The following is a 23,971-nucleotide window of genomic DNA, read 5'->3' as shown; positions in this document are numbered from 1 at the left end:
CTACAGGTGAAAAATGATCACGTTGCTCCGATTTACATCATCAACCTTCTAATTTCTGACCTCATCCAGATCTGCAGCACAACTACTGAAATTGTGTCTCCTGAGATGACTGTGGTCATTAGCTCTTCTGTCATTTACTTAGTCAGTCTGATGGCCAACATTGGATTCATGGTGTGTGTCACTGTGGAAAGGTAAGTATATGTCTCTCCAGTGAATGTTTCTTGTATCTACAATTAAAACAATTCAGCATAATATGCAGACTACCTGAGTGTCTGTCTTGTTTGTTTATTATAGGTATTTGGTCATTGCCTGGCCAATGTGGTACCGCTTCAAACGGAATATCAAAGCATCTGTACTGGTTTGTGTCATAGTCTGGCTGTTTCCTTTGGCCCCTGTCCTACTTAATATATTGACGTCTTTTAACAAAAGTATAATCTTTGCCATCTTCTTCCTCCTTCCTTTCCCTGTGCTTATCTTCTCTGTGGTTGGAACCCTCAAATCACTGTCTGGCGTCATCTCAGTGTCCTCTGAGGAAAAACAACGAATTGTAGCAACTCTGGTTTTGGTGCTGTTTAATTACACAGTGTTCTTCCTGCCCCTAATTGTTTGCTTGATCTCATCATCATACGATTATATCTTTTTATTTGTCTCTGCATCAATCATTAAGATCAGTCCTCTTGCTGACTTGATTTTGTATGTTTTCATGGGCAAAGGAGCCACAAGAAAACTGCTGGTTTTTCTGTGTCGTTGTAAGAAGGATGCACAGCAACGACAAGAAGGTCGTCATGGTGTGACAGCACGTAGATAAGTGATGCCTCATGATCAGAGACACAAAGCATAAACCTGTCTATATAAGGTCCCACAGTTAACAGTTCATGTCAGAGCACAAACCAAGTATCGAGGCACAGATCTGGGGAAAGATACAGAAAATTTTCTGCAGCACTGAAGGCCCCAATGAGCACAGTGGACTCCATTATATGTAAATGAAAGAAGTTTGGAACCACCAGGACTCTTCCTCAAGTGGGCTGATTGGCCAAACTGAGCAATTGAGAGAGAAGGGCCTTAGTCAGGGAGACAAGGTGACAATAAACCTGATGGTCACTGTGAAAGAGCTCCAGCGTTTGTTTGTGGAGGAAGAAGAACCTTCCAGAACGCTTCATTTTCAACCTGATGGATCTTGAGAGGTACTGCAAAGAAGGATGGGAGAAACTGTCCAAAAAAAAGGTGTGTCAAGCTTGTAGCATCATAAAAAAAACTTGAGGCTGTAATTGTTGCTAAAGGTGCTTCAACAAAGTATTAAGCAAATACGGTAAATACTTATGTACGTGTGATTGTTTTTTATTTTTGAATTTTTAACAAATTCACAAAGATTTTAAATGAATTTCTTTCACATTGTCATTATGGGGTATTTTTAAGAATTGTGAGGAAAATAATGAATTTGATCCATTTTGAAATAGCGCTTTAACTTAACAAAATGTGGAAAAAGTTAAGCACTGGATGCATTGTATATATAGATAGATAGATCACAACTAAACCAGAAAGCTTCTTTTAATAAAACATTATAAACTGTGATGCATTTCAATGCCCAAACTATACTAAAATATTAAGTTTTTACTGTAATGACTGTAAGACTGTAAGGAGTCTCAGCAATTTTCATGTGATTTTGCTGCCGGTTTTGGGAACCAAAGATGCTGTGCAGTGTAAATGGTGGATTGTGTGCACTTCAGGATCCATAACCAACACTTACACTGTAAGCCAGAATACATCAAACAAGGGTCAAGGATCTTGGACCTGACATGACATGTACTTAGTAGTTCAACTTAAGTGAACCAGTTGTAGCAGAGTATGTGTTTTTTTTTTAATATGTATAGATTGGCATGTTTGTGATTATTGTGTGTTTGTGCTTTGTGGATAACTAATTTATTTGTCATTATGACCAATTATTGTTTACATTCCCATACATACTGTATGATATGAAAGTCCGATTAGCAAATGACTTTGGTTGTGTGATCAAACACTATTTATTTTTTAAAGCAAAATAATAAACCAGTAATTACCAATTCTTTTCTTGTCCAAGACACATTTGAACTTATAGTGATAAACAGCAGACACAACAATATCAAAGATGTGACAAGAGACTCATACAAGTCAGGACACATTTATGTTGAAAGCTCAGTATCAATACAATGACTCATCAGGTGACTCCTCATGAAAAAGAATGAGAAAACCCTCAGGTGACACAAGGCAAGAGCAATCATCCCTCCTGAGCTATTTGTTGGTGTGCAGGGAGAAAACACCTGATCTCATACATGTCTCAGCCTGTGAAGAGGCTCTTAGCCTGGAGGATATTCCAGGTCTGAACATGCTCTCCGATTCGTGGCTTGGATCATTAGGAGAAATTATTATCTAGAATGCGCGTTAATTATCATGAAGCCCACAAAGCATTGGCACTGATGGCATTCGTCTTACTATTCAAAAAGCTACTCTGGGCGGAATCATTTCATCACACCTTTCTATTTATGAAGTCTATGTACAAACTAACTAAAGGCATCAGTGTATTCTGGTCCCTCCAAGAGTTTGCATAAAACATTATCTCAAGAACTAATGGAAATAAACCACAGTGAACTCTCTGCAACTATGCAAACACTTTTTCTCTGCAAACAAACCTGGATAATATCTGAAACATGGGGACAACAGATTACAAATCACTGTTACAGAGGCTGATACATGCAGAGCTTTTGCAAGTGCTGAAAGCATTACAAACTATGTGTGTGTGTGTGCATGCCTGCAGGTGTGTGTTACTGAGAACACTCACCACAATAGGGGTTTATTCTGACTGGAACAAATAACCTTCTCCCCTCAATTTCATTGCAAGAAATGTCTAAATATAATTTTTTTAAAAGTTGCTGCAAAATCAGACATTGAAAGTCAGGTGGATAAAAAAAACTTCAAAATCAGTCAACTTAGTTTTGGTCTTTGTTAAACTCTACATGCAGGTTGTATTCAGGGCACCATAAACAACAAAAGTTTGGTAAATACATTTTGAGTAAAAAATACCAGCGTAAGACAGGCATGAATCATGCACTGCAAGTCAGAATGCCAACATTAAAAAAGTCACATGAAGCAATATTCATGCATCCTCCTCATCTCTCCCACGTGTTGTTACTTGCAACATTTCTCAAGACGGTGTGTTTGCAAAGGGAACGCTCCAGCAAGGGAAACGCATTCACAGTCTTTCAAAGGTAAGATTTGTTTTGTTACTTTTCTCAATCTTAGTCTGATACAAAAATACTGTAAATGTGTTGAAAGATAGAAGGGGAAGAGGGAACGCTGTGACAGACCAATGTTTTAAGCCAGTTTTACTGTTGATTAGAGTCCAACCAGTTCTTTTTGCTTCTCTTCTCTTCTCCTAAACAAATTCGACTCGTGGGAAATACAATTAACTGGCACTGTGCCAAAACAAACAATCGCTTCAGATAAGCTAACACATGCAAAAATACTATAAGTTAAAAGTTGAAAGAGGAATAGATTTAGTGGATATGAAGGTAGTAGGGTGATGATAAAACTTCTTAGAGGGATAAAGATCCGACATCACATAGAGTTCATGAATTATTTCCAGTAAAATTCAAAGCCCAATAAAGTATTTCTCTGGGTGTTGTAGGCCCAGACTGAGAGGGAATCTCACATTCAGATCTCCACCATGGGTCTGTTATCATAGAAATGTGGGTTATGTGGAGGCTGCAGCAGGGAAAAGCAGCAGAAATTACATTTTACCTCCAAAGCATCTGAGGGCCTGTTTGTGCAAGTTAGTCTTAGATCTATGTCCCAGGGGACATTTAGACACACACCACAAAATAATCAGCCTGGAAATCTTCAGTTAATTGCAGTTTAAGGCAGAATTCTATATATTTATTTGCAGTTGAACTAATTACAGCTTTAAGTGTCTTCAACTGATGGACGTATCTGCACAGTATGATTAAAATTAATGTGCCGTGCACAACATAAAGTCTGTGTAGAACGGTTCAAGTGCAGAAAGTCAAATAGTTAAACCAACTGGAGGGTTTGGTTACACTAATTACAAAGTGCACCCACTCCGCAAGCAATTCAGTTTTCACCCAAAAAGTCAGTGTACCCCAACCGAAGAGCCATCACAGCTGTCGACCATATGAGGAGGAAAGATTTCTGCAACTTTCTAAAACTGAAAAAACACACATGCATGGTTTACACAGCAAATGGCTAATTATGAAAAGATTAAACTGAATTTTACTGTTCGAGTGCAGAGAGCAGGTAGCTGATGACAGCTGATGAAATGCAGTTAGCAACATGAGATGCAAAATAGTTTTCTTATTTACAGGTAAGGGGCAGGTACAACACCTAATGCCTAAGAATAATGTCCATTCAGTTTCTACAAATGTTCCTTTATCATCAGAAGTATTAGTGTATAGAAAAAGTTAAATAAAGAAGTCATATCAGTGAAAAAGTTTGCATCCCCCTTGATAAATTAATAACAAATGAACTTTAATTTCTGATTGAGAAACATTTGCACCAGCTGAAAGTGCTGTAAATATCATGTTAAAGTGAAATTCTTTTACTTTTTGTCTTTTGAAATTAAAATTAAACTTTTGCACCCAACTGTACTGTTTATGTGAACATGCAGCTCAGCTTTAGTGGCATCACTGAACTCTGTTAGATACATGATGAAAACTTGCTCCCTTTCTAGGTTTCACTTTGAAGAATGGACGATTACTTCACAAACACCACATCACAGGACAAAAGCTTTGGTTACGACAACATCACCGCTTCCTTCTATATTAGTAACAGCAATCCTGGATCCTACGTGGGTGTGGTGACCTGTGTAATCATTTCAGTCAGCCTTCCCCTGACCCTAGCGGCCTTGTATGCTGTTTATTTTCTGGTGTGTACAATTTGATTGAGATGTGTGTATTTAATGTGTGTGTCTTGTCCGTTGTGCAGTGTCTGTAAAGGGGTTTGATTTGGAGGTAGATGTATACTTACAGGAAAAATGTGCTGCACATAATGTGGGTTTCTATTAAAAAAACAGACCACTTCATCACTTCATCACTCCATAGATGGGTGTTTAATAGAGGGAGCTGGCAGTTTGTTTTCCAATTGTTTGACTTTTAACCCAAACTTCTGTCCTGTCCCAAATATTTAATTATATGGTAAATATTCCATAATGCATGCTTCTTTTTCTGTCTCACTTTTTTCAGTTCTTCGTGAGTCTTGCACAGTCCCTCTGTGTTGTGTGTAAACCTGGTCTTAATAGCTAAAACAAATTGTGTGACCTCAGTAGTTACAGCTAAAAACTAAGCTGAAAAGTAACTTTGGTTGTTTTCTAAATGAATGGTATTGTCCACAATCAGCATACAAACCAATTCTTCTCTACCCATGTTTGTCACCTGTCAGCCTGCAGCCTGGATTCTAAAGAAACATGAGAACAGTTTCATTGATTTGAAAAATATGGTGCATCGAAATGTAATGATGAAGTCATTATATTTGCAACAAAAACCTAATCATGTTAGGAGTTATGTGACAGATGAACAAACTAATCCAGGCTGCAGAATGACTAGAAGATTGAGTATTGGGTCTAATGTCATTTTGGGATTTTTGCAGCGTGCAATAAAGAGAGGGGTCACACCTTGGAAACACTGTGCCCAAAATCTGGCTTGTATCCTTGATTCACACTGGTTGGCCATAGTGTCAGTTCTGATATTTATTGCAGAGCGTTTAATGAAACTTGTATACATAGGTCTGACTCCAGTTGCTGGGCAGACCAACATGACACCTTTGAAAAGACCTTTTCACAACTGCTGTGTCTTTTACCAATGTCTCCTGCAGGTGCAAAAGGATAATGTTGTTCCAATCTACGTCATCAACCTCCTCATATCTGACATCATTCAGCTTTGCTGCATGATAGTTTCAGTGGCAGTAACTGAATCTACGAAGACCTTTAAAGTCTTTTTTTACATCTACCACTTTGGTTTGCTCACCAGTGTTTGCTTCATGGTGTTCATCGCCTTGGAGAGGTAGCTGTCCATCCACAGTCTCTGACTACATCCGTGTCTGGTGTTTTTATGACCTGATTTGTCACCAACTTTATGTCTCTGTTGTTCTACAGGTACTTGGTCATCGCTTGTCCACTGTGGTACCGCTTCAGAAGAACCATCAAGATCTCTGTGGTGGTCTGCGTCGTGGTCTGGGCCTTTGCTCTTGTGTATCTGCTCTCTGTCTATTTCTCTTACTCCTCTGATTTTTCAGGTGCAGAACTGGTTTTTGACGTCTTCTTCCTCGTCCCCTTTCCCCTGCTCATATTCTTCTTGGGTGGGACCCTCAGAGCTTTGTCCGCAGGCAACCGCATCCCCTCTGATGAAAAACGCCGAATTGTGGCTCTTGTGGTCCTGGTGCTGCTCATTTACACGCTGCTGTTTCTGCCCACCATTATTTGGTCTCTGGCTGATAAAGCCACAGCGAAGGATCTCTTAAGTGAACTGTCGGCCACTTTTGTTCAGATGAGTCCTCTTGCAGACTCTTTTCTGTATGTTTTCCTCAGGAAAGGGGCTGCTGACAAACTTTTAATATCTCTGTGCTGTTGCAGAATGAACAGCAACGATATCGGCACAGTGGCAGTATAATTGTAAAAAGTCAGGTTCAGGTAGGCGGAGAAAGAAGGAGAGAAAAACATCGTCGACAGCAGACAAAATGAGTCGATGGTTTGCTGTTGGGGCACTGGTTTTTATTTCCACCATAATTTGATGTAGTATTTAATCTACTTAAATCCTAATTTTTGACCTTTTTTGTGTTTGTTAAACTCAGGAATGTCACTGGAACAGGTGCTTAGGACATTTTTGTTATTTAGACTCTTAAACACATAAAATATCATTTGTTTTGTTTGTTGGTGTTATGTTTGTGCAAATAATCTGCATTTGTTTGTTTGTTAATCTTAATAAAATAAAAGTCCTATTTTTGGTGTTTTTACACACATGCAAATCTCTTTTTCAAAATATTACTTAATAGGCTTCAGTGCATAAGTACGTAAATGTAGGTTTAATAGTTAATACCACATTTAAAGGAAAAGGAAAACATGTTTTTCTAAGTCACCAGTTTAAATTGTGCAAAGTTACCAGGAAAAACATAAACTACAATATGCTGCATAATCCACACAAAGAAAAGCTACAGGATCTGACTTATACGTGTGACAAGTGGTGGATAAACCAATAAGAGTGTTGAAAATTCAGAGGTAAAGTCAATTCTGGCTGGGTGTGAAGGACAAGATGATGAATTAAAGCCTTGAGATCACTGTGAAGAAACCACTAAAGAAACAAAGGGATGATGCAAAAAATTTAATTATTAGCTTAACAACTTAGGCAAAATTCAGTGGAAGATACTGAATTATGTGTCAGGCATAAACTAAACTAGAATCAAAAATTGGGAAAATCTGTTTAAAGAAGTAAAATTAATTTAATTTAAAATGATTCGGGCACATTTTGTTAGCAGAGACACGCTAACTAAGCCTCTGAAAACTGATGATTATTTTATTGCATTTTTAAGACAAGGCAAAGGAACGTTTGAAAAAAGAACACCACATTTTAAGACACATTTAAGGCTACAAATATGGACCTGAGTAAACTATCCATATAAAATACTTTGCATTCCTTCCTTATTAACCAAATCTGATTTTACCTTAGATTTACAGTTAGTTTTGTCTCTGACCTTTGCCCTGTTTGTGACAGCCTGCTGATCAGTATTTTGATGACGATGATGGTAAAAGTGATGATGACTACATGTGTGATCAGTACTACAACATTACACAACACTGTTCATTCCCACATCATGTTGGGCAATCAGCTGCTCTTTGGACACACAGTTTACACAGTGTCTCATTTAATGTTGACGCCCAAAACCTCGTACAATCTATCACGATATGTTCAAAGAGGACTGTCCCTGTGCCAAACTACTTTGTCCGGTTTCTGGTCTCCTGTCATTCCCTCTCAAGTCACTATGTGTACCTGTTGTCTCTGCTATTGCTCCAGGACATCCTCCTCAGCCGCACACCTGAACCAAATTCATTAGCCAGCTCTGCTTCACCTGCACCCACAGCACAGCACACATATTAACACAAAAAAAAAAACAACAATTTGATAATGATGGAAGAGTGTAGCAGAGCACAGAGAGGGAGCAAAGTGGATTGATTTTGAGTCCACCATAGTACTTTTTGAAGTAGCTGTAGCTTAACCTGCAGTTACAAGTCCTCCTTTTGGCACCACTCACCAAAAAGGCAGATGCAGTCTAAAGAAGAAGAGGTTGTTAGATTCAAAGTTTGCTCTGTTAAAAGTGGAAATACAATTACAGCATGTTTACAAATCTGTGATGCTTAAAATTAATTTTCCAATTTTCAAACAATTTTCTTTAAGTAAATAAACTATGTGACTCAAGTTTGTGCAGGTTATAAAATCTTAATGAGAACAAAATCTGTGCTGGATTGGATTCGATTTTACAGGTGGTCAGTGTATATATCACAAAGTTTGTTTTTGATTCATATTTTTTTCAACCAAAAGCCATGAGAAAAATATGAATCAGAGAGATTAGAGAAGACACTATTTCTCAGAAAGTATGTTTCAGAAGTGTGATCCAAATAGTGTTTTAAAAGTAAGTATATGAATTACATTTACTTTGCCTCAGAAGGCTGGTTTTAGAAAAAAAATACTTACAAGTCAAGGTATTTTGCATTTGTTGGTATCAAATACCAGAGACAAAAACATGCAGGACTAAGCCATGCACTTGTGTTGCTAATGTGACAAAGAACATTCACTAATTCCAATTAAAAGCAAGGTCACTCCAAAAACACTTTCCCATCAAAGTTACTAGATATTTTGCAGTAAACGTAATAAACCATTCTCTTGCGTGAATTTTTCTGAGGTTTATGTTGATGTGGACATACGTGTCAGTGCTTGCCACATTATTGCATTATTGTTTGTCTTTACAGAAGATAAATCTTTATTCAAAGAAAACACATTGAACTCGTCTTCCTCCAGCGATTAAAGATGAGGTTTGGGTTCCACTGCTTCTCTTATTTTATGGATAATTTAGGACATATATTTGTACTGATATTTACAATCAGGAATGTGAATGAATATGTTAACCGTTGTAACCGTTGTTTTCTTCCTCTCCTCTCTTAATACAAGTTTGTGAGTGAGAAATACAACAAGTGACTGTTACACACTAAAATATAACATGAGATCATCTGTTATTATGTACAATTATTATGTAAAGTGCCTTGAGTGTTGTTGTGAATTGGTGCTATATAAATGAGCTTGAATTGAATTGAATGTATCCATTACTATTTAGAATAACATAATAATAATAATAATAATAATAATAATAATAATAATAATAATAATAATAATAATAATAATAATAATAATAATAATAATAATATAAATAAATAAATAAATGAAGGATCACAAAGGTTTTAAGAAAAAACAATAAGAAGGCAGAGATGGGAACCTGCTGAATGGTCGAGTGATCCACCGATCAGAAGTGTGTTCTGCCACACATTTTGCATACAGGAAAAAAAACATGTAACAAATATGATAAATGTAAATTTCTTGTAAGAAAAAATAACCAATATGAACTTGATTTATGAATTGATTTATTGATTTATGAAAGCGATCTCTCTTTTTTTAAACTGAAGAAGAAGAACTCTTACATTTATATTTTCTTTAAATGTTGTATATTCCTTATTATTCTTTATTATTGCTTGTTATTCCTTCACTTTTAGCAATCTATTTTGGCTTCAGTTGAGAACATGAATCTATGCTGCATGTTGTTTTTGTGATACTCTGAGTGTAGTGTGTTCTGTGATGTACTGAACCATTTTTATAGATGTTTTCCTCCCTTTTAGGTTGCACTGTGAAGAATGGACATATTGTACACTAACACATCTTCACAGACCCAAAGTGAAGTTCTTGCTGAACACTTCGCCATTTACGTGCCGTCATTTCTATCAGCCTTTCTCTGAACCTGGTGGCGATCTATGCTGTGTATTCCATGGTGTGTACGTGTGTGTGTATTGGTTTTTTGTCCTGTATCATGTCTGTTGTAAAGGATCTCTATCTGGTGTTGGTGCTAAGATACATTTTTGAATTTAATTGTGTCAAACATCTTGTGAAGTTGTTGGACATGTAGCAGCGCTGCAGCCTTCATTAGGAGGTGTCAGCACGCTAACACACTTAGATAAGATGGTAAACATGGCTCATATTATTTATGGCTTTGTGTATATGTGTGTTTTATTAAGTTTATTGTTTTTGTTTCTGTGTTAGACCTGACACCTTTATGTGATTTGTGCAGTCATCAGTCTGTAGAAATGACCCCACCTTGACTTGTCTTGTATTCATTTCAGAACACGTACACAGCTGCTTTGTTCACTTTTACCAATGTTTTTTTTTTTTTGCAGGTGCGAAAGGATCATGTTGCTCCGATCTACGTCATCAACCTCCTGGTTTCTGACCTCATTCAGCTCTGCTGCATGATCATCAGGGTGACAAAACCAAAGGACCCGACCATCTTCCTCCTCTTCTTTAAAATGTACTTCTTCGCTCGGATGGTCAGTGTTGGCTTCATGACTTGCAACGCCCTGGAAAGGTACATGTAGCCACATACTTGTGAATATGTGCTGCAATTCTAATGCAACCCAGACACCATCTACATGTGTCTTTTGTTACAGGTATTTGGTCCTCGCCTGTCCACTGCGGTACTGCTTCAGACGAACAATCAGGACCACGCTGGTGGTCTGCGTGGTGGTGTGGGTCCTTCCTATTGTTATTGTTGCTGCTGACTTTTTCTGGCGTGGTCAACAGATTTCAGGAATCATCTTTGCTGTCTCTGTTCTTATTCCCTACCCCCTGCTCATTGTCTTCCTGGGTGGTACTCTTAAAGCTTTGTCTGCAGCCAACCGTGTCCCTGCTGAGGAAAAACGACGGATTTTTGGCCCTGGTGATGCTTATTAACACTCTGCTATTTTTGCCCACTCCCATTTAGGGCTTGGAAGGCTCAGCCAGAAATAACACTTTAAGTTATCTGTCTTTTCTTACTATCAAGTTCAGTCCTCTTGCAGATTTGTTTATGTATGTTTTCCTCCGAAAGGGAGCAGTGGACAAGGCCAAAGCCTCTGTGTGTTGTCACATGTTGAACAGCACTCATGCCAGCCGTGCAGATGAACCATGTGTCGCATGACATCGTGTGCACAATCAGCTTGGTACAGGCAAGTAGAAAGAACGAGAAAAAAGAACAAATTTGCTGCAACAAATTTGGAGGCACAAAAAGCCTTTACCCAAAAATATTTGTGTTTAGATGAACAGGTGCATCTAAGCACACAAATGAAATTCAATGTCTGCTCAGGAAGGTACCAGGAAGTTCCAGGAAGTGTGTGGACAGCAGAACACAAAACTGAATCATCTAATGTCCAGAATCCTAAGAAGATTCAAACTCTGGTTACAATAAAACCTGTGTCACATTAGTGAACCGTCACATCACACAGCAGCTACACGACAGAAGCTCAGATCATGTCCATAAGGTTCTACATTTATATTTTACTACTGTGATCATTTGAAGTTACACTGACTTTAAATGTTTGATGTTATGTACAGATGGCCAGCTCCATACACAGCAAAGGATATATGATGTGTATAAAATCATCATTCTGTGAGAATCCACGCTATGTTAGACTTTGTACTGGACTCAAACTCCCATCTCCTGTGTTTTGTGACCCATTACCTCCCCAACAACCTTTGTACAGTCTCACTTACACCGCTCACTACAGGCGTTAGGTGTCACTAAGTGATGAGATGTTTCCCTTGTTCGTTATTGGAGGCCGGTACAAACAATATACTCAATACTGTGTTTATGAGCAGTATGTCATCAGGACTTTAATCTAAAAAAACCCATGACTTAAAGAAGATCATCCCTCTGACTCAAATATAAAAAGACATGAATACTTGTACCCCTATGCCGAGGTTTCTGTTTAGTTTTATTACAAACTAAATTTCATAATGCGTCACTGTAATAGTGACTGGAACCAGAACAGTGTGTCATACTGGAATAAAGACAGTTGGGAAATTGTGCTCAACTGTATGTGACAGAAAGAGAAAGAAACATTAGTCACATAATCATGAATGAAGTTTGTAGATTTACAGTAAATACATAACCAGTTACAGCATGTGTCATAGTTTACTGAGGTTCAACTAGAAGCCTGTTTCATTTAAATTTGAATGTGAAAAGATTTAGAAGGTCGTTCATTCAATTTATTGTAATAGTTTTGTCCTTTTTTTGTGTCCTATAAGTAAACAATGAGAGCCTACATAAAGATTTTGTGTATTAAAACAATACGATTATCACAAATATTTCTAAATAATTATAAAAATCCTATCATTCACAGACATATTTACTTAATTTAAATCAGTGGTGACAGTGCCATTTTCTTTCACACAGAGATTCTCCAGTCAGAAAGTAAATGAGGTCTCATGGAAATAAATAAAAATCTTTCTGAAAGTCTGTTCAACTTTACTCAGTGTGTTTTTTCTCATGCTTCACAAAAGAGAAAGAAATGCAGTTTTTTGCTCAAGTACATGTAAATGTGTTAAATTAAATCAAGTACATGTAATTGTGTTAAATTAAATCATATTTAATATTTAGCAGAAATGTACGATGTGTCATTTGTGCATTTATGTCAGTGGTTGAGTCAGATATTTCCATCAGTGGATGTCAGTTCACAGGTAAAATGAGTAGGACTGTTCTGCTGATGCCTGTACTGCAGTTTGTTTTACCAACCAATTCCTCAATACATTTAGTGGAGTAAAAGTACAATGTTTCGTTTGTAATGTAGAAAACAAAGAAATGCTCAAGTCATATAGAAAAAAGTCTCAGAATTGTACTATAGCTACTTGTGTGATGTTTTAGAGCATCAGGCAAGAATGAGGCGAGACGTGAATTATCCCAATGTTGTTCCCTAAGGAGCCAAAAAGCACAGATCACACAGGGACATGGTGTAGTACAATGCAAACCCCAACACTTCAATATTTGACGCCCTAAACAATGAACAACTATATCGAGTGAAAAAGTGTTAGAAACACTGTGATAAAAGGATATAAACTCAACTAGATTCGGATGGTTAAAGGAGCAGTGGAGCCAAAGATTTTATGTTAAAATGTGTCATTTGAATATTAATTGACTTGGTTGAAAATTAAATATGCATTTCATTTATATTCCTTAAGATATCCGAGGCACATTTTAAAATAACAGAAGGTTATTTATTAGAAATATAAACATATCTAACTGAACATCAAAGACAGTGGCAACAGTCAAACATGATGTAATAGAATGAGCAACAAAGTAGTAAAATACAGAGCCCCAATGCATGCTGGGACAGTGTCTGACCCATGATCACCACTTAGCAAATCAACTTAATGCTAATCATGTTTACTCTCCACTCTTTTAGCCTTTTGTAAAAGGCACAAACGTAAGATATTTTCAACCATAATTATTTAATGCCTTTTCGATCTGCTTTTTAAAACCCCAATTAGCTGTTTTATCATTATCAGGATTATTTTAGTCAGATATCAGCATTTTCACCTGAATTAGTTGAGTTAACGTTGAAGAACAGGGTCCAGTTTTTACTCCTGGACATCATATTGACTGACTTTAGGAACACGCAACATGTCAGTGTGTATGTAAACTTTTGAAAGTCAGGAGAGAGATGATCCCACTAAATTAAAGCACACTTAGGTAAATCTGGGTTTTCTCTTATCGGTCACTGTGTCACATCTGATATATCTGACAGAACTGACGTTATGGACAGAACAAAATAAAAAACGCCTTTTATTTACAACTCAACTCTCAGTATTCTGACACGTTTTAGACCAGTGGAAATACATGAGCAAGAAGAAACCATGCACCAAAAAACAGCAATAACGCAGCTTACAACAATGTCAAATTCTACAGCAAACAATGTCTCTGTTCTTAAGATGCCTGTTTGTCAGTAACCATCAGTACTCTCCATCGCGTGGCACAGTGGCCAAAGCAGAGTTGGAAAGAACAGTGAGTTTTTTTCACATAGATGGTTTAAGTTGTGTTACAGATCATTTAAAACAGCAACAGTGCGAATGTATAAGTATGTAACAAGGCAAATGATTATGGAAATGATTATGCAAACAGTGAAGCTTAGGGTTGTGGGTGTACAATGTACCAGAGGCCAACCAGTTACATTTAGCTTATAGTTTTCTAAAATCTCCTAAAATGCAGGTTTAACACATGAGGGTTATGAGTAACCTGAGACGATTCCTGAAATCATGCCAGAAGAACGTATTTTAAAAACTAAAAAAGACAAAGAAGAACCTGAGTATGAAGCAAAAGAGCATGAAAGTGCAGACATCTGAAATATGACAGTTTTGTGCCTTGTGACAATATGAATGTAAAATCTTAGAGGAATAAACATCTGTCAACAAGCTTCATGCAGCTCTTTGACAAAATCACAGCGTGTCACTGTGTTTAGAGGAAATACGTTGTTTCTACGTCGTTCTCATGTACTTTACATATTCACGCCTCACTTCCATTAATGCAAAGACGCGTTTAGATTTTTACGATCTTACACCTCATTTTGTTTCTCATAGTTCAGATGTTTGGACACAGTGGAACAAATATAAACTTGGTGTAAGGAACTCAATCTGGTTTGGGATGCTCAAAGGTAAAATTTGTGACATTGTTTTCTTTTGAGTAGTAATTATCAAATAATACTGTTATCACCACGTAAACAAATATGTAAACTGTGTAAAGTGGATTGATTAAATTAATTACAATGTTTTCTTCAACTCCTGTGTCACACACAGAGAATTGCCTACAGTGATGATGTGATTAATAAAAATGCTTAGAAGAATAAAGATACATTTTACCCAGGTGATTACAAAATATAAATTACAGTTAGTGTGCAATATTTATAAGCATTTTTGTTGTTGAAATAATTTGATATAAAATATTTATATCAAATCACATTTAAATGCAATATTATTGTATAGATGATTTTAGTGGTAACTTGTGTTTTTTTGAGTACATTTACTTAATTTATTTAATACATTTTACTTAATGTTTTAGTCTACCTTTTCAGTTATGTTGCTGGTCACTTTGTTTCCATAATTTCTTAAGCAAACATTAAACACCTATTTTACAGTTTTGACATCAGCTCAGCTTCAATATCATCACTGAACAACGTTGGATAGGTGATAAAACATTTGCTCCTGGTCCAGGTTCCCGTCTGAAGAATGGAAGGAGTCAACTTTAACAAAAGCTCTAATTCCACCACCAGTGATTGTGTGAATAGAGGAAGCGACATGGTGTTTGTGATGACACGCACGATCATTGCAGTCAGCCTTCTTTTTACCCTAGTGGCAATCTATGCTGTGTTTTCTCAGGTGTGTATATTATGATTGAGATTTAAAGTCCAAACCATAAGTATTTGGACTGTTCAATGTTTTTGGTTGGTTAGTTTTAAGGCTCTGTGCATCAGGTGTTAGGTCTAAGCTTTAATTGCAGTAGGTTTCAAGTAGCCGTGTCCACATTGCACCTAAATGGACACATAGCTGCTAAATGTTTTTTGAGCAGCCATGTGTTGTTTCAACAATAGAACATGATCAAATCAGCTCTCATGTGGCTCAGATGCCGTCACTGGTACTGAACTTGCTTCCTTAGGGTCTAGTTTAAGTAGTACATGTAATTAAATGCTATTAAACTTTCCATTGACTTCCCTATATCAAAATATCTCTACTTCTAAATGAAAAACGGCTCCCGATGACATCACTTGGAGGAACTGTCTGTTGACTTTATGTTATATTGTTGCTCACACTATGGAGTTTGTAATCAGAGTCGACCTGCATTTTCAGAGCTCAGAGCTCCCCTGGAGGACATCATCTGAACTCCCAATGATAAAAAACTACTCTGGGTGTTTTTCCATCTAGAAGCAGAGAAATATTTTAACATAGTGAAGTCAGAGGGAAGTTTAAAAGCATTAACATTTAAACCCTAAACTAAAAGCCATAGGGCAGTTGAAAAAAGTTGCCCTTTTAAAATAAAACTAGACGGAAGCAGAGTTACTCTGTTCACCAATATGATGAGTAAAGGGTTGAGAGGATAATATTGAGGAACTCACTTTGAATGTTATCCATTGCCATTCAGTGGCCATAATCTATTGTGATCAGAACAATAGATATGGGGAGGTAGCTACACTCTCCACAGGCTTGTAGGTCATTACTATGCAACATTATGTACCTGAGTGTTGTTGAAAGAAATAATGGTTCGTTTTAGGCAGAAACACAAAATGTTTAGCACTGGGGGAAGTAAGTTCAAATACAGAACAGATACAGAAATAAAGAACAAAATTGAAATTCCTTTTTAGTTCTCCCCAACTTCCTTTGCACATCAGTTAAAAGCTTTATGTCCCACATGTCTTTTGTAAACCTATTCGAATGAATGCTGGGACTTGACAGTGTAAAGTAGTTTGAAATATTGTATCTAAAATAAAAAATTCTAGATTCTGGTTATATATCATCTGCTTTGTTTACATCGTCTTTCCCAGGGCAAAATTTCCTTGCAAAATTAAAGTGCACAACCAAAGTGAATGAGGCATAACTTATCTCTGTTAACATGTTTCCTGACATTATTTGTGCAATCCTCCCTGAAATGCATGTCCACGCCTCACAAACACAAGACACCATGATTGGTCCAAAATGTGTCATATCTGAAAGACAAATGCAAATGTTACATGGCAACTATTGCTTTATTCCCTTTTACCAATGTTTTCCTGCAGGTGAGAAAGGAACATGTCGCTCCGATCTACGTCATCAACGTTCTCATCTCGGACCTCATCCAGCTCTGCTGCATGATTGTTGAGGTGGTGCAGTGTTTTCCAAGCTTTGAAATCATTTACATTTACCACTTTGGTGTGATGGCTGGTGTCGGCTTCATGGTGTGTGTCGCCCTGGAGAGGTACCATCTGTCCGATAAGTGTGTAGCTCCATCTGTGGCAGATAAATTTTTCCTTACATACCTACAAATTACTGTGGGTCTCTCTTGTTTTACAGGTATTTGGTCTTTGTCTGGCCACTGTGGTACCACTTCAGACGAACAGCCAAAGTCTCTTTGGTGATCTCCGTCATAGTCTGAGCTCTTCCTCTTGTCTATGTCCTTCCTGTGTATTTCAGGGTTGATTTTCGCATTGAAGAAACCATCTTTGCTTTCTTCCTCTTCCTTCCATATCCAATGCTCATTTTCTTCCTGGGTGGGACCCTCAAAGCTCTGTCTGCAGCCAGCCGTGTCCCCCCTGATGAAAAACGACGAATTGTGGCAATCTTGGTCCTGGTGCTGCTCATATATACTCTGCTGTTCCTGCCCAGTGCCATTTTGTCCCTGGCAGAAACCAATTGGGATAACCATTGCTTTAGTGACCTCTCTTTCACTGTTTTAAAGTTCAGTCCTCTTGCAGACCTTTTTCTGTATATTTTTATGAGGAAAAGGGCTGCAGACAAGTTGTTGACCTCTGTGTGTTGCTGCAGAATGGACAGCAGTGATCTCAGCACAACAACAAAATAAATTAAGATAACACGTACATACACAGTCAAGTCAAGGTTGGTAGAGAAAGAAATGGAAGGAATGGAATAGAAGGAGAAATAAAGGAAAGTAAAACTTATAGACATAAAAATTCTGAATTCTCTACATAAAAGTGTGAATTATTTTAATTAGAGTGGTTGCTGAGACATGTTTCCAAGAAATCATTGGGTTGGGTTCACTGTGATGACTTCAACCCAATATATACAAAATATGCTTATTTTATTTTTGCTGTTCTAAAATCTTCTTAACTAAAACCACAAGCTGCAGTGGTCAACTGCTTTTAGACATTGTTGAAATATTTTTTTAAAATATCTTGTACGTGTTTAATTAATTTCTGCATGTAAATAGACCTGTTTTCTACTGACTTGTAGAATTTCTCTGTGCTTGCATTAACATGTATTGAATGGTTCACAAAACGCAGTACTTTCACACAGGAAACCAGAGTTTGATTCCAGTGTAAAACTACTGTTGTTGTTGCAACAGTCACTCGACGCACATCATGTGAGACGCATTGTGCATCAAAGAAGTAGAGAATTGACCACGACTTATTTACTAACCTTACCTTCTTTGGACAGTTTAAAATATCACTTTTTAGAGTGTTTAAAGCAAATAACAAGTGTGAAACTGAGCACCATTTTGGCTCCACTGTAACTGTATCCACCATTTTGTTTGTGTGATGCCAAAAACGGTGCAATTTTAACAGAAGTCTGCCTCTGTATAAGACGGCCCTGTTTGACAAACTAACTCTGTGGGAGTTAAAGCTGGAAGACAGCTGGAAGCTGGGATTCAGTCAGCACCTCAGTTCTTGTAAAGGTTTGTGATAAAAGATTCATTTATTATTCAATCTGAAATGCTTTCAGAGCAGAAGTAATTGTCTTTTGGGAAGCAATTTTATGGCTCTTTTAATTTTAAAATCTATTGCAATAGACCAAAAATAGATGCATCACAAAGAGTAAAATACGTACATAAAATCTACTTTAAATGACTGAAAACCAGCAAATGTCAAATCATTTACAAGCTTGGTGGTCAGGTAAATCAAACGCAGTCAAGTTGCAGTGTTTCAGCTTTCAGATCTAAGATTTGTGTTGTATTGTGGAAACAGGAATGCAAATGAATATGTAATCGCGGATAAGCTGACAGATCAGGACTGTGGGCGTACAGTTTATCCCAGGCCTATTACTTTAAGTTTTCCTTTTCTTACATCTAAATTGAGCTCATGAGAGATAAAACTTACTCGGTGACAAAAATTCATTTATTGAAATTTCTTTGATATAATATGTTAAACATGGACTGTAAACTGTTGCTGTTGTTGTGTTCTCATTGGAAACATACATAGACACTGTGGACAGGAGGAAAAGTTTTAACAACTGACATCCTGATACATATGCATAAAGACTCAAGTTTCTATCAAGAGCAGGTTGAAAATCCCAAACGATTCCTTCAGTACAATGCACAGTGTGTCATCATTGCTGACAGAGTGGTTTTACATATTCATGTCTGATCATGTTTTGCATCATTCCCTAAGAACAGCAAGTGAAGATCATCAGGAGCCTGCTGCAGGTTGTCATTTATCCTAATTACACTGTTTGGATGAAGATGAGAAAATAATAAAGCCGGTGTATGAACACATGCAGTCTGCAACTTTCAAAGGTAAAATTTGTCGATCACTTTATGTTCAGTGATTATTTAAAGGTGTATTTTGTATTGTGACACTTTGATTACCGAGAGGCGTCCAGCAGTATAGAGTTATGTCACCCACTGCAATTTGAAGCCAATTAATGATTCAGTTCAGAATATTTTGATGAATGAGAAGATGAATCTGTGACTTTCCATAGGGGCAATGTTGATGTTGTTACAGATAGTAAATGTCACAGCCTAAAGTTGTTTCTTAATTTCTATGATCAAATATTTGTTTTCACCTACATTTATATTTAGTGCAGGTGAAGATGCACCTCATTGAAATATGTGAGATATATTTAAAACCTTTATTTCTGTTATAGGATTCACTGTAGAGAATGGGAGATTACGACTTCAACAGCACCTCACAGAACAGTAGTTACAAGGGATCGTCATCAACAGGCTTCATTCAAAATGTGGTGACATACGTTACCATTCCAGCTGCATTTCTTTCAGTCCTAGTGGCCATCTATGCCGTATTTTCTCTGGTGTGTATATTATCATTATGTTTAGACTTCAAACCATTAGTATTTTGACTGTGTTACCTAGTTAAGTTTTAGTTTGTGTAACATTGGCTATTCTTCCTACACAGTCATTTCTACATTCATGTGAAGCTGCTAAAAGTCAAGCTGACACTTCTAGTTATGACATATTGTTTCATTTCAAAGTTAATGTGCTAAATCACAAAGTCTGAATGTCATACACTGGTGACAAATAAATGTGGGGTGAGAGGAGAGGAGAGAGGGACGAGCTCAGTGCATCGGGGGTGGATCCCACAACAGTCTAAGCCTATGGCAGCATGACTATAACTAACTGTATGCTTTATTAAAGAGGAAGGTTTTAAGCCTAGACTTAAAAGTAGAGAGCGTGTCTGCTTCCTGAATCTGAACTTCGAGCTGGTTCCACAGGAGAGGAGCTTGATAGCTAAAGGCTCTGCCTCCCATTCTACATTTGAAAATTCTGGGAACCACAAGTAGGCCTGCATTCTCAGATCGAAGTGGTCTACTGGGACAAAGGTAAGCTATGAAGTTCCACAAGGCTCTGTGTTAGGACCAATACTTTTTACTTTATATATGTCATTATGAGCTACACCATTTAAAGTAGGATGGATGCCATCTCCCTTAATCAGCCTAGGTTCTTCACAAAAATGTTTCCAATTATCTATGTAGCCCACAACATGTGAGGTGACATTCATTCAGAAAAAAGTCAGAACAAATATTTATTTGTTGCACAGTAGTAATGATCCATTGAGACATGAGAGAGTGATGACTCTGGTGATATTTTGACTTGACTTGCCATGACCAGGCCAAACTTTTAATTTGTCCAGTTCTTTTGCTTTTCAGTAAATGTCTATAAATTTATTAAAATCATAAAAGGCTGCAAAAGGTTAAAGTAGAAACTGTTATTAAGAATAACAAATTATAGCTAATATTATTATTATTATTATTACCTATAATTAACAATAACATTTTATACTAATCAGCCAAGCTGCAGTTTGAGATGACAGCACATTGAGAAGTGTCCTGTTGCCACAGTACTGTTACACTCTTGGTCAAATTCAAATTGGATGAAGATAAACTTATGTATACATTTTTTTCATTTAGCAGACTCTTTTATCCAGAGCGACTCACAAGTGAGGTACAAGGCAGTAAAAATCTTTATTGTGTAAGGTAGGGTCTGATTTTTCTGATGTTGTAGAGGGCAAATCTGCTTGCTCTAGAGACGGAGGACATGTTGTTGGTAAAGCTCGGTTGATCATCGCTGATGTCCCTCAGATTCATGGCCGACTTAGTGGTAGATCACTGCAGATCCAATGTTGATACTGAATGTGTTAAAAGTCTGGCTCAGAACATAAGAGCTTCTTGGAGAGGTTGAGCTTGAGATCTTCTCTCATCCAAGCAGAGATGTCAGAGACACAGACAGAAATGTGTGATTAGACAGTGTAGTCTTCAGGTGGAAAGGACAGGAAGAGCTGTGTGTCATCAGTATAGCAGTGATAAGAAAAGCCATGTGAGTGGATGACAAAACCCAGGGATGTAGTATAGATGGAAAAAAGAAGAGGATGAAGAACTAAGCCCTGCGGCACACCAGTAGAAGAGGATGATCTTAGGGGATCCTGAGTTTTTCCCAGAGCAACTGACATGACAATGGCACTTATTGTCGTATTTAGTTTGCTCGGTCTTTCAGAGGCTGAATTTCCCACAAATTGCATTGCAAACATAATGTAAACTTGTCTAATGCTTTTCCTAAATTTGCATAGGCAGAGATGAGAGGTGCACCTTGCATTCCAAAACACGACATGCTGATGAGTTTGTTTGATAAATGCACCAAATGTCTTCATGACAGAATGGGTCATAGCTGAAAAACAGGCGTAAATGCTTCTTGTGGCAGTGATCAGCCAGCGACAGAACTGATGCTGATGAACTAGAGAGAGGGTCAGAGGGAGTTGGATTGTTTCCTCGTAGATTTAAAGAAAGCATGTGACAGGGTGCAGAGACAGGAGCTGTGGTATTGTATGAGGAAGTCTGGAGTGGCAGAGAAGTACACTATATTGCCAAAAGTATTCACTCACCTGCCTTTAGACCCATATGAACTTTAGTGACATCCCATTCTTAATCCATAGGGTTTAATATGATGTCGGCCCACCCTTTGCAGCTATAACAGCTTCAACTCATCTGGGAAGGCTTTCCACGAGGTTTAGGAGTGTGTTTATGAAATACATAATACACAGTGCTCGCAGTCTTTGCTCTAATTCATCCCAAAGGTGTTCTATCGGGTTGAGATCAGGACGCTGTGCAGGACAGTTAAGTTCTTCCACACCAAACTCACTCATCCATGTCTTTATGGACCTTGCTTTGTGCACCTGAATTCATTTATTTGGATGGGTGAGCGAATACATTTGGCAATATAGTGTATTTATATGTGTACCAATGAAAATGTGATGCAAAGCAGAGTTGAGAAGGTGGCCTCATAGTTGGTTGCATCAGCATTTTTAAATTTTTACTAAAATTTTTCTACAGGTGTTTGATAAATGCACCAAATGTCTTCATGACAGAATGGGTCATATCTATAAAACAGGCGTAAATGCTTCTTGTGGCAGAGATCAACCAGCGTCAGAGCTGATTTTCTATATGCACCAATGAAAATGTGATTTAAAAAAAATGCACAAATGGTTGTAACTGCAACTGGGCAAAGCAGAGTCGAGGAGGTCGCTTCATAGCTGGCTGCATGAGCGTTTTTACATTTTTACTAACATTTTTCTGCAGGTGCGAAAAGACAATACTGCTCCAATCTACGTCATCAACCTTCTCCTCGCTGACCTCATTCAGCTCTGCTCCATGAGTGTTCTGATGACACACAGTGCAGATATAATCTTGAAGACCTTCTCCTATTTATACTTCTTTGGTCTGCTGGCTAGTGTTGGCTTCATGGTGTGCATCTCCCTGGAAAGGTAGTTATGCATCTATCCAGTGTGCGAGTAGGTGAATCTGTGTCTATTCCCAGTAACTCTGATGCTCCTCCATGTGTCTCTCTTGTATTACAGGTATTTGGTCATCAGCTGTCCACTGTGGTACCGCTTCAGACGAACAATCAAGATCTCTCTGATGGTCTGTATCGTGGTTTGGGCCCTTCCTCTCGTTTATGTCCTCCCTGTGTATTTCTTGGTTGATTTGAAAGCAGAACATATATTTGCTATCTTTCTCCTTCTTCCATTTCCACTGCTCATTTTCTCACTGGGTGGGAAACTCAAAGCTCTATCTGCAGCAAGCCGTGTCCCCACTGATGAAAAACGACGAATTGTGGCAATGTTGGTTCTGGTGCTGCTTATTTACACACTGCTGTTCCTGCCCAGCATCATTTGGTCCCTGGCAGAAAAAACTGGAGAAAACTATTCCTTTCGTGACCTGTCATTAATTATAGTTCAGTTCAGTCCTATTGCAGACTCTATTCTGTATGTTCTGCTTAGGAAAGGAGCTGTAGACAAGGTTTTGGCCTCTCTGTCTTGTTGTAGAATGGAAAGTAATGATATCAATCCTTCAACCACAATAGAAAATTAGATGTTTTATTTTGAGAAGCTGAGATCAGTACCATAGTCAAATCCACTGTTATTATTAATTCTCATAGTAATTTCTATTACATATGATAAACCAAAATTGTGTGATGTATGTATAGACACACACGTGCATATTTGATAAATAAATAATTCATTAGAGAATTTGTAACACGCAATTTTCAGTTCTTAAGAAAGATGATAATTATACTTTGTTTATTATTGAGGTCATAGTGGGTGGTAGAGTCGTACTGGAGTGCATTATAAGAAGAGGTGGTTATAAACTTTTGGCCACTTCATTCATTTAGTGTACCTAATAAAGTGACCAGTGACACGTACATACATACACACAGCCACACACAAATATTTACATGTATATGGCCGTTTAAATATAAAAAATCTAATATAAAAAATATGTTTTTATTAAATGTGATGAACTAATAAATTCTGTGTCATTATGAGTTAACCAGCTTTCAGTGCATAAAGTGGTTACAATCAGCTCCACCTTAACCAACAGTAGATTTTGACCCTTATTTTGTATTAATTACTGTATTTTACCATAATTACCATCAT

The 23,971-nt window shown here is 37.5% G+C and overlaps 3 protein-coding genes and 2 pseudogenes across 3 annotated transcripts; all 5 read left to right on the top strand.

The window, feature by feature from the left end:
* LOC137127172 (mas-related G-protein coupled receptor member B4-like) lies at positions 1 to 2,044 on the top strand (the record flags this gene model as incomplete). The annotated part of the gene is made up of 2 exons (XM_067504189.1): positions 1 to 191; positions 295 to 2,044. Coding segments are annotated over 2 exons (705 nt in total), but the record flags the coding sequence as incomplete, so codon positions are not given.
* Positions 2,045 to 3,129: 1,085 nt separating this feature from the next.
* On the top strand, positions 3,130 to 7,002 carry LOC137131024 (G-protein coupled receptor 4-like). The gene is made up of 4 exons (XM_067511797.1): positions 3,130 to 3,242; positions 4,721 to 4,915; positions 5,860 to 6,047; positions 6,140 to 7,002. Exons 2-4 carry the CDS (start codon positions 4,736 to 4,738, stop codon positions 6,651 to 6,653), a joined length of 882 nt encoding a protein of 293 aa, XP_067367898.1. The 5' UTR covers positions 3,130 to 3,242; positions 4,721 to 4,735; the 3' UTR covers positions 6,654 to 7,002.
* A 2,060-nt stretch (positions 7,003 to 9,062) lies between these two features.
* LOC137126262 (G-protein coupled receptor 4-like) lies at positions 9,063 to 11,058 on the top strand (annotated as a pseudogene).
* A 4,665-nt stretch (positions 11,059 to 15,723) lies between these two features.
* LOC137125681 (mas-related G-protein coupled receptor member B5-like) lies at positions 15,724 to 17,652 on the top strand (annotated as a pseudogene).
* A 2,033-nt stretch (positions 17,653 to 19,685) lies between these two features.
* LOC137125171 (ovarian cancer G-protein coupled receptor 1-like) lies at positions 19,686 to 23,405 on the top strand. The gene is made up of 3 exons (XM_067500662.1): positions 19,686 to 19,766; positions 22,614 to 22,798; positions 22,892 to 23,405. Exons 1-3 carry the CDS (start codon positions 19,686 to 19,688, stop codon positions 23,403 to 23,405), a joined length of 780 nt encoding a protein of 259 aa, XP_067356763.1.
* Positions 23,406 to 23,971: the final 566 nt, after the last annotated feature.

The sequence above is a fragment of the Channa argus genome, chromosome 1 (genome assembly GCF_033026475.1).
Source record: "Channa argus isolate prfri chromosome 1, Channa argus male v1.0, whole genome shotgun sequence".
Lineage (NCBI taxonomy): Eukaryota > Metazoa > Chordata > Actinopteri > Anabantiformes > Channidae > Channa > Channa argus.
The sequence above is the reverse complement of the archived record's forward strand: the minus strand, read 5'-3'. Positions and strand labels throughout refer to the sequence as shown.

Coding starts and splice junctions, on each gene's coding strand:
- LOC137125171 (XM_067500662.1), top strand. CDS start 19,686: ATGGGAGATTACGACTTCAACAGCACCTCACAGAACAGTAGTTACAAG. Junction 19,767..22,613: donor CAGGCTTCATTCAAAATGTG/GTGACATACGTT, acceptor ATTTTTCTGCAG/GTGCGAAAAGACAATACTGC. Junction 22,799..22,891: donor GTGTGCATCTCCCTGGAAAG/GTAGTTATGCAT, acceptor CTTGTATTACAG/GTATTTGGTCATCAGCTGTC.
- LOC137131024 (XM_067511797.1), top strand. CDS start 4,736: ATGGACGATTACTTCACAAACACCACATCACAGGACAAAAGCTTTGGT. Junction 4,916..5,859: donor TGTATGCTGTTTATTTTCTG/GTGTGTACAATT, acceptor TGTCTCCTGCAG/GTGCAAAAGGATAATGTTGT. Junction 6,048..6,139: donor GTGTTCATCGCCTTGGAGAG/GTAGCTGTCCAT, acceptor GTTGTTCTACAG/GTACTTGGTCATCGCTTGTC.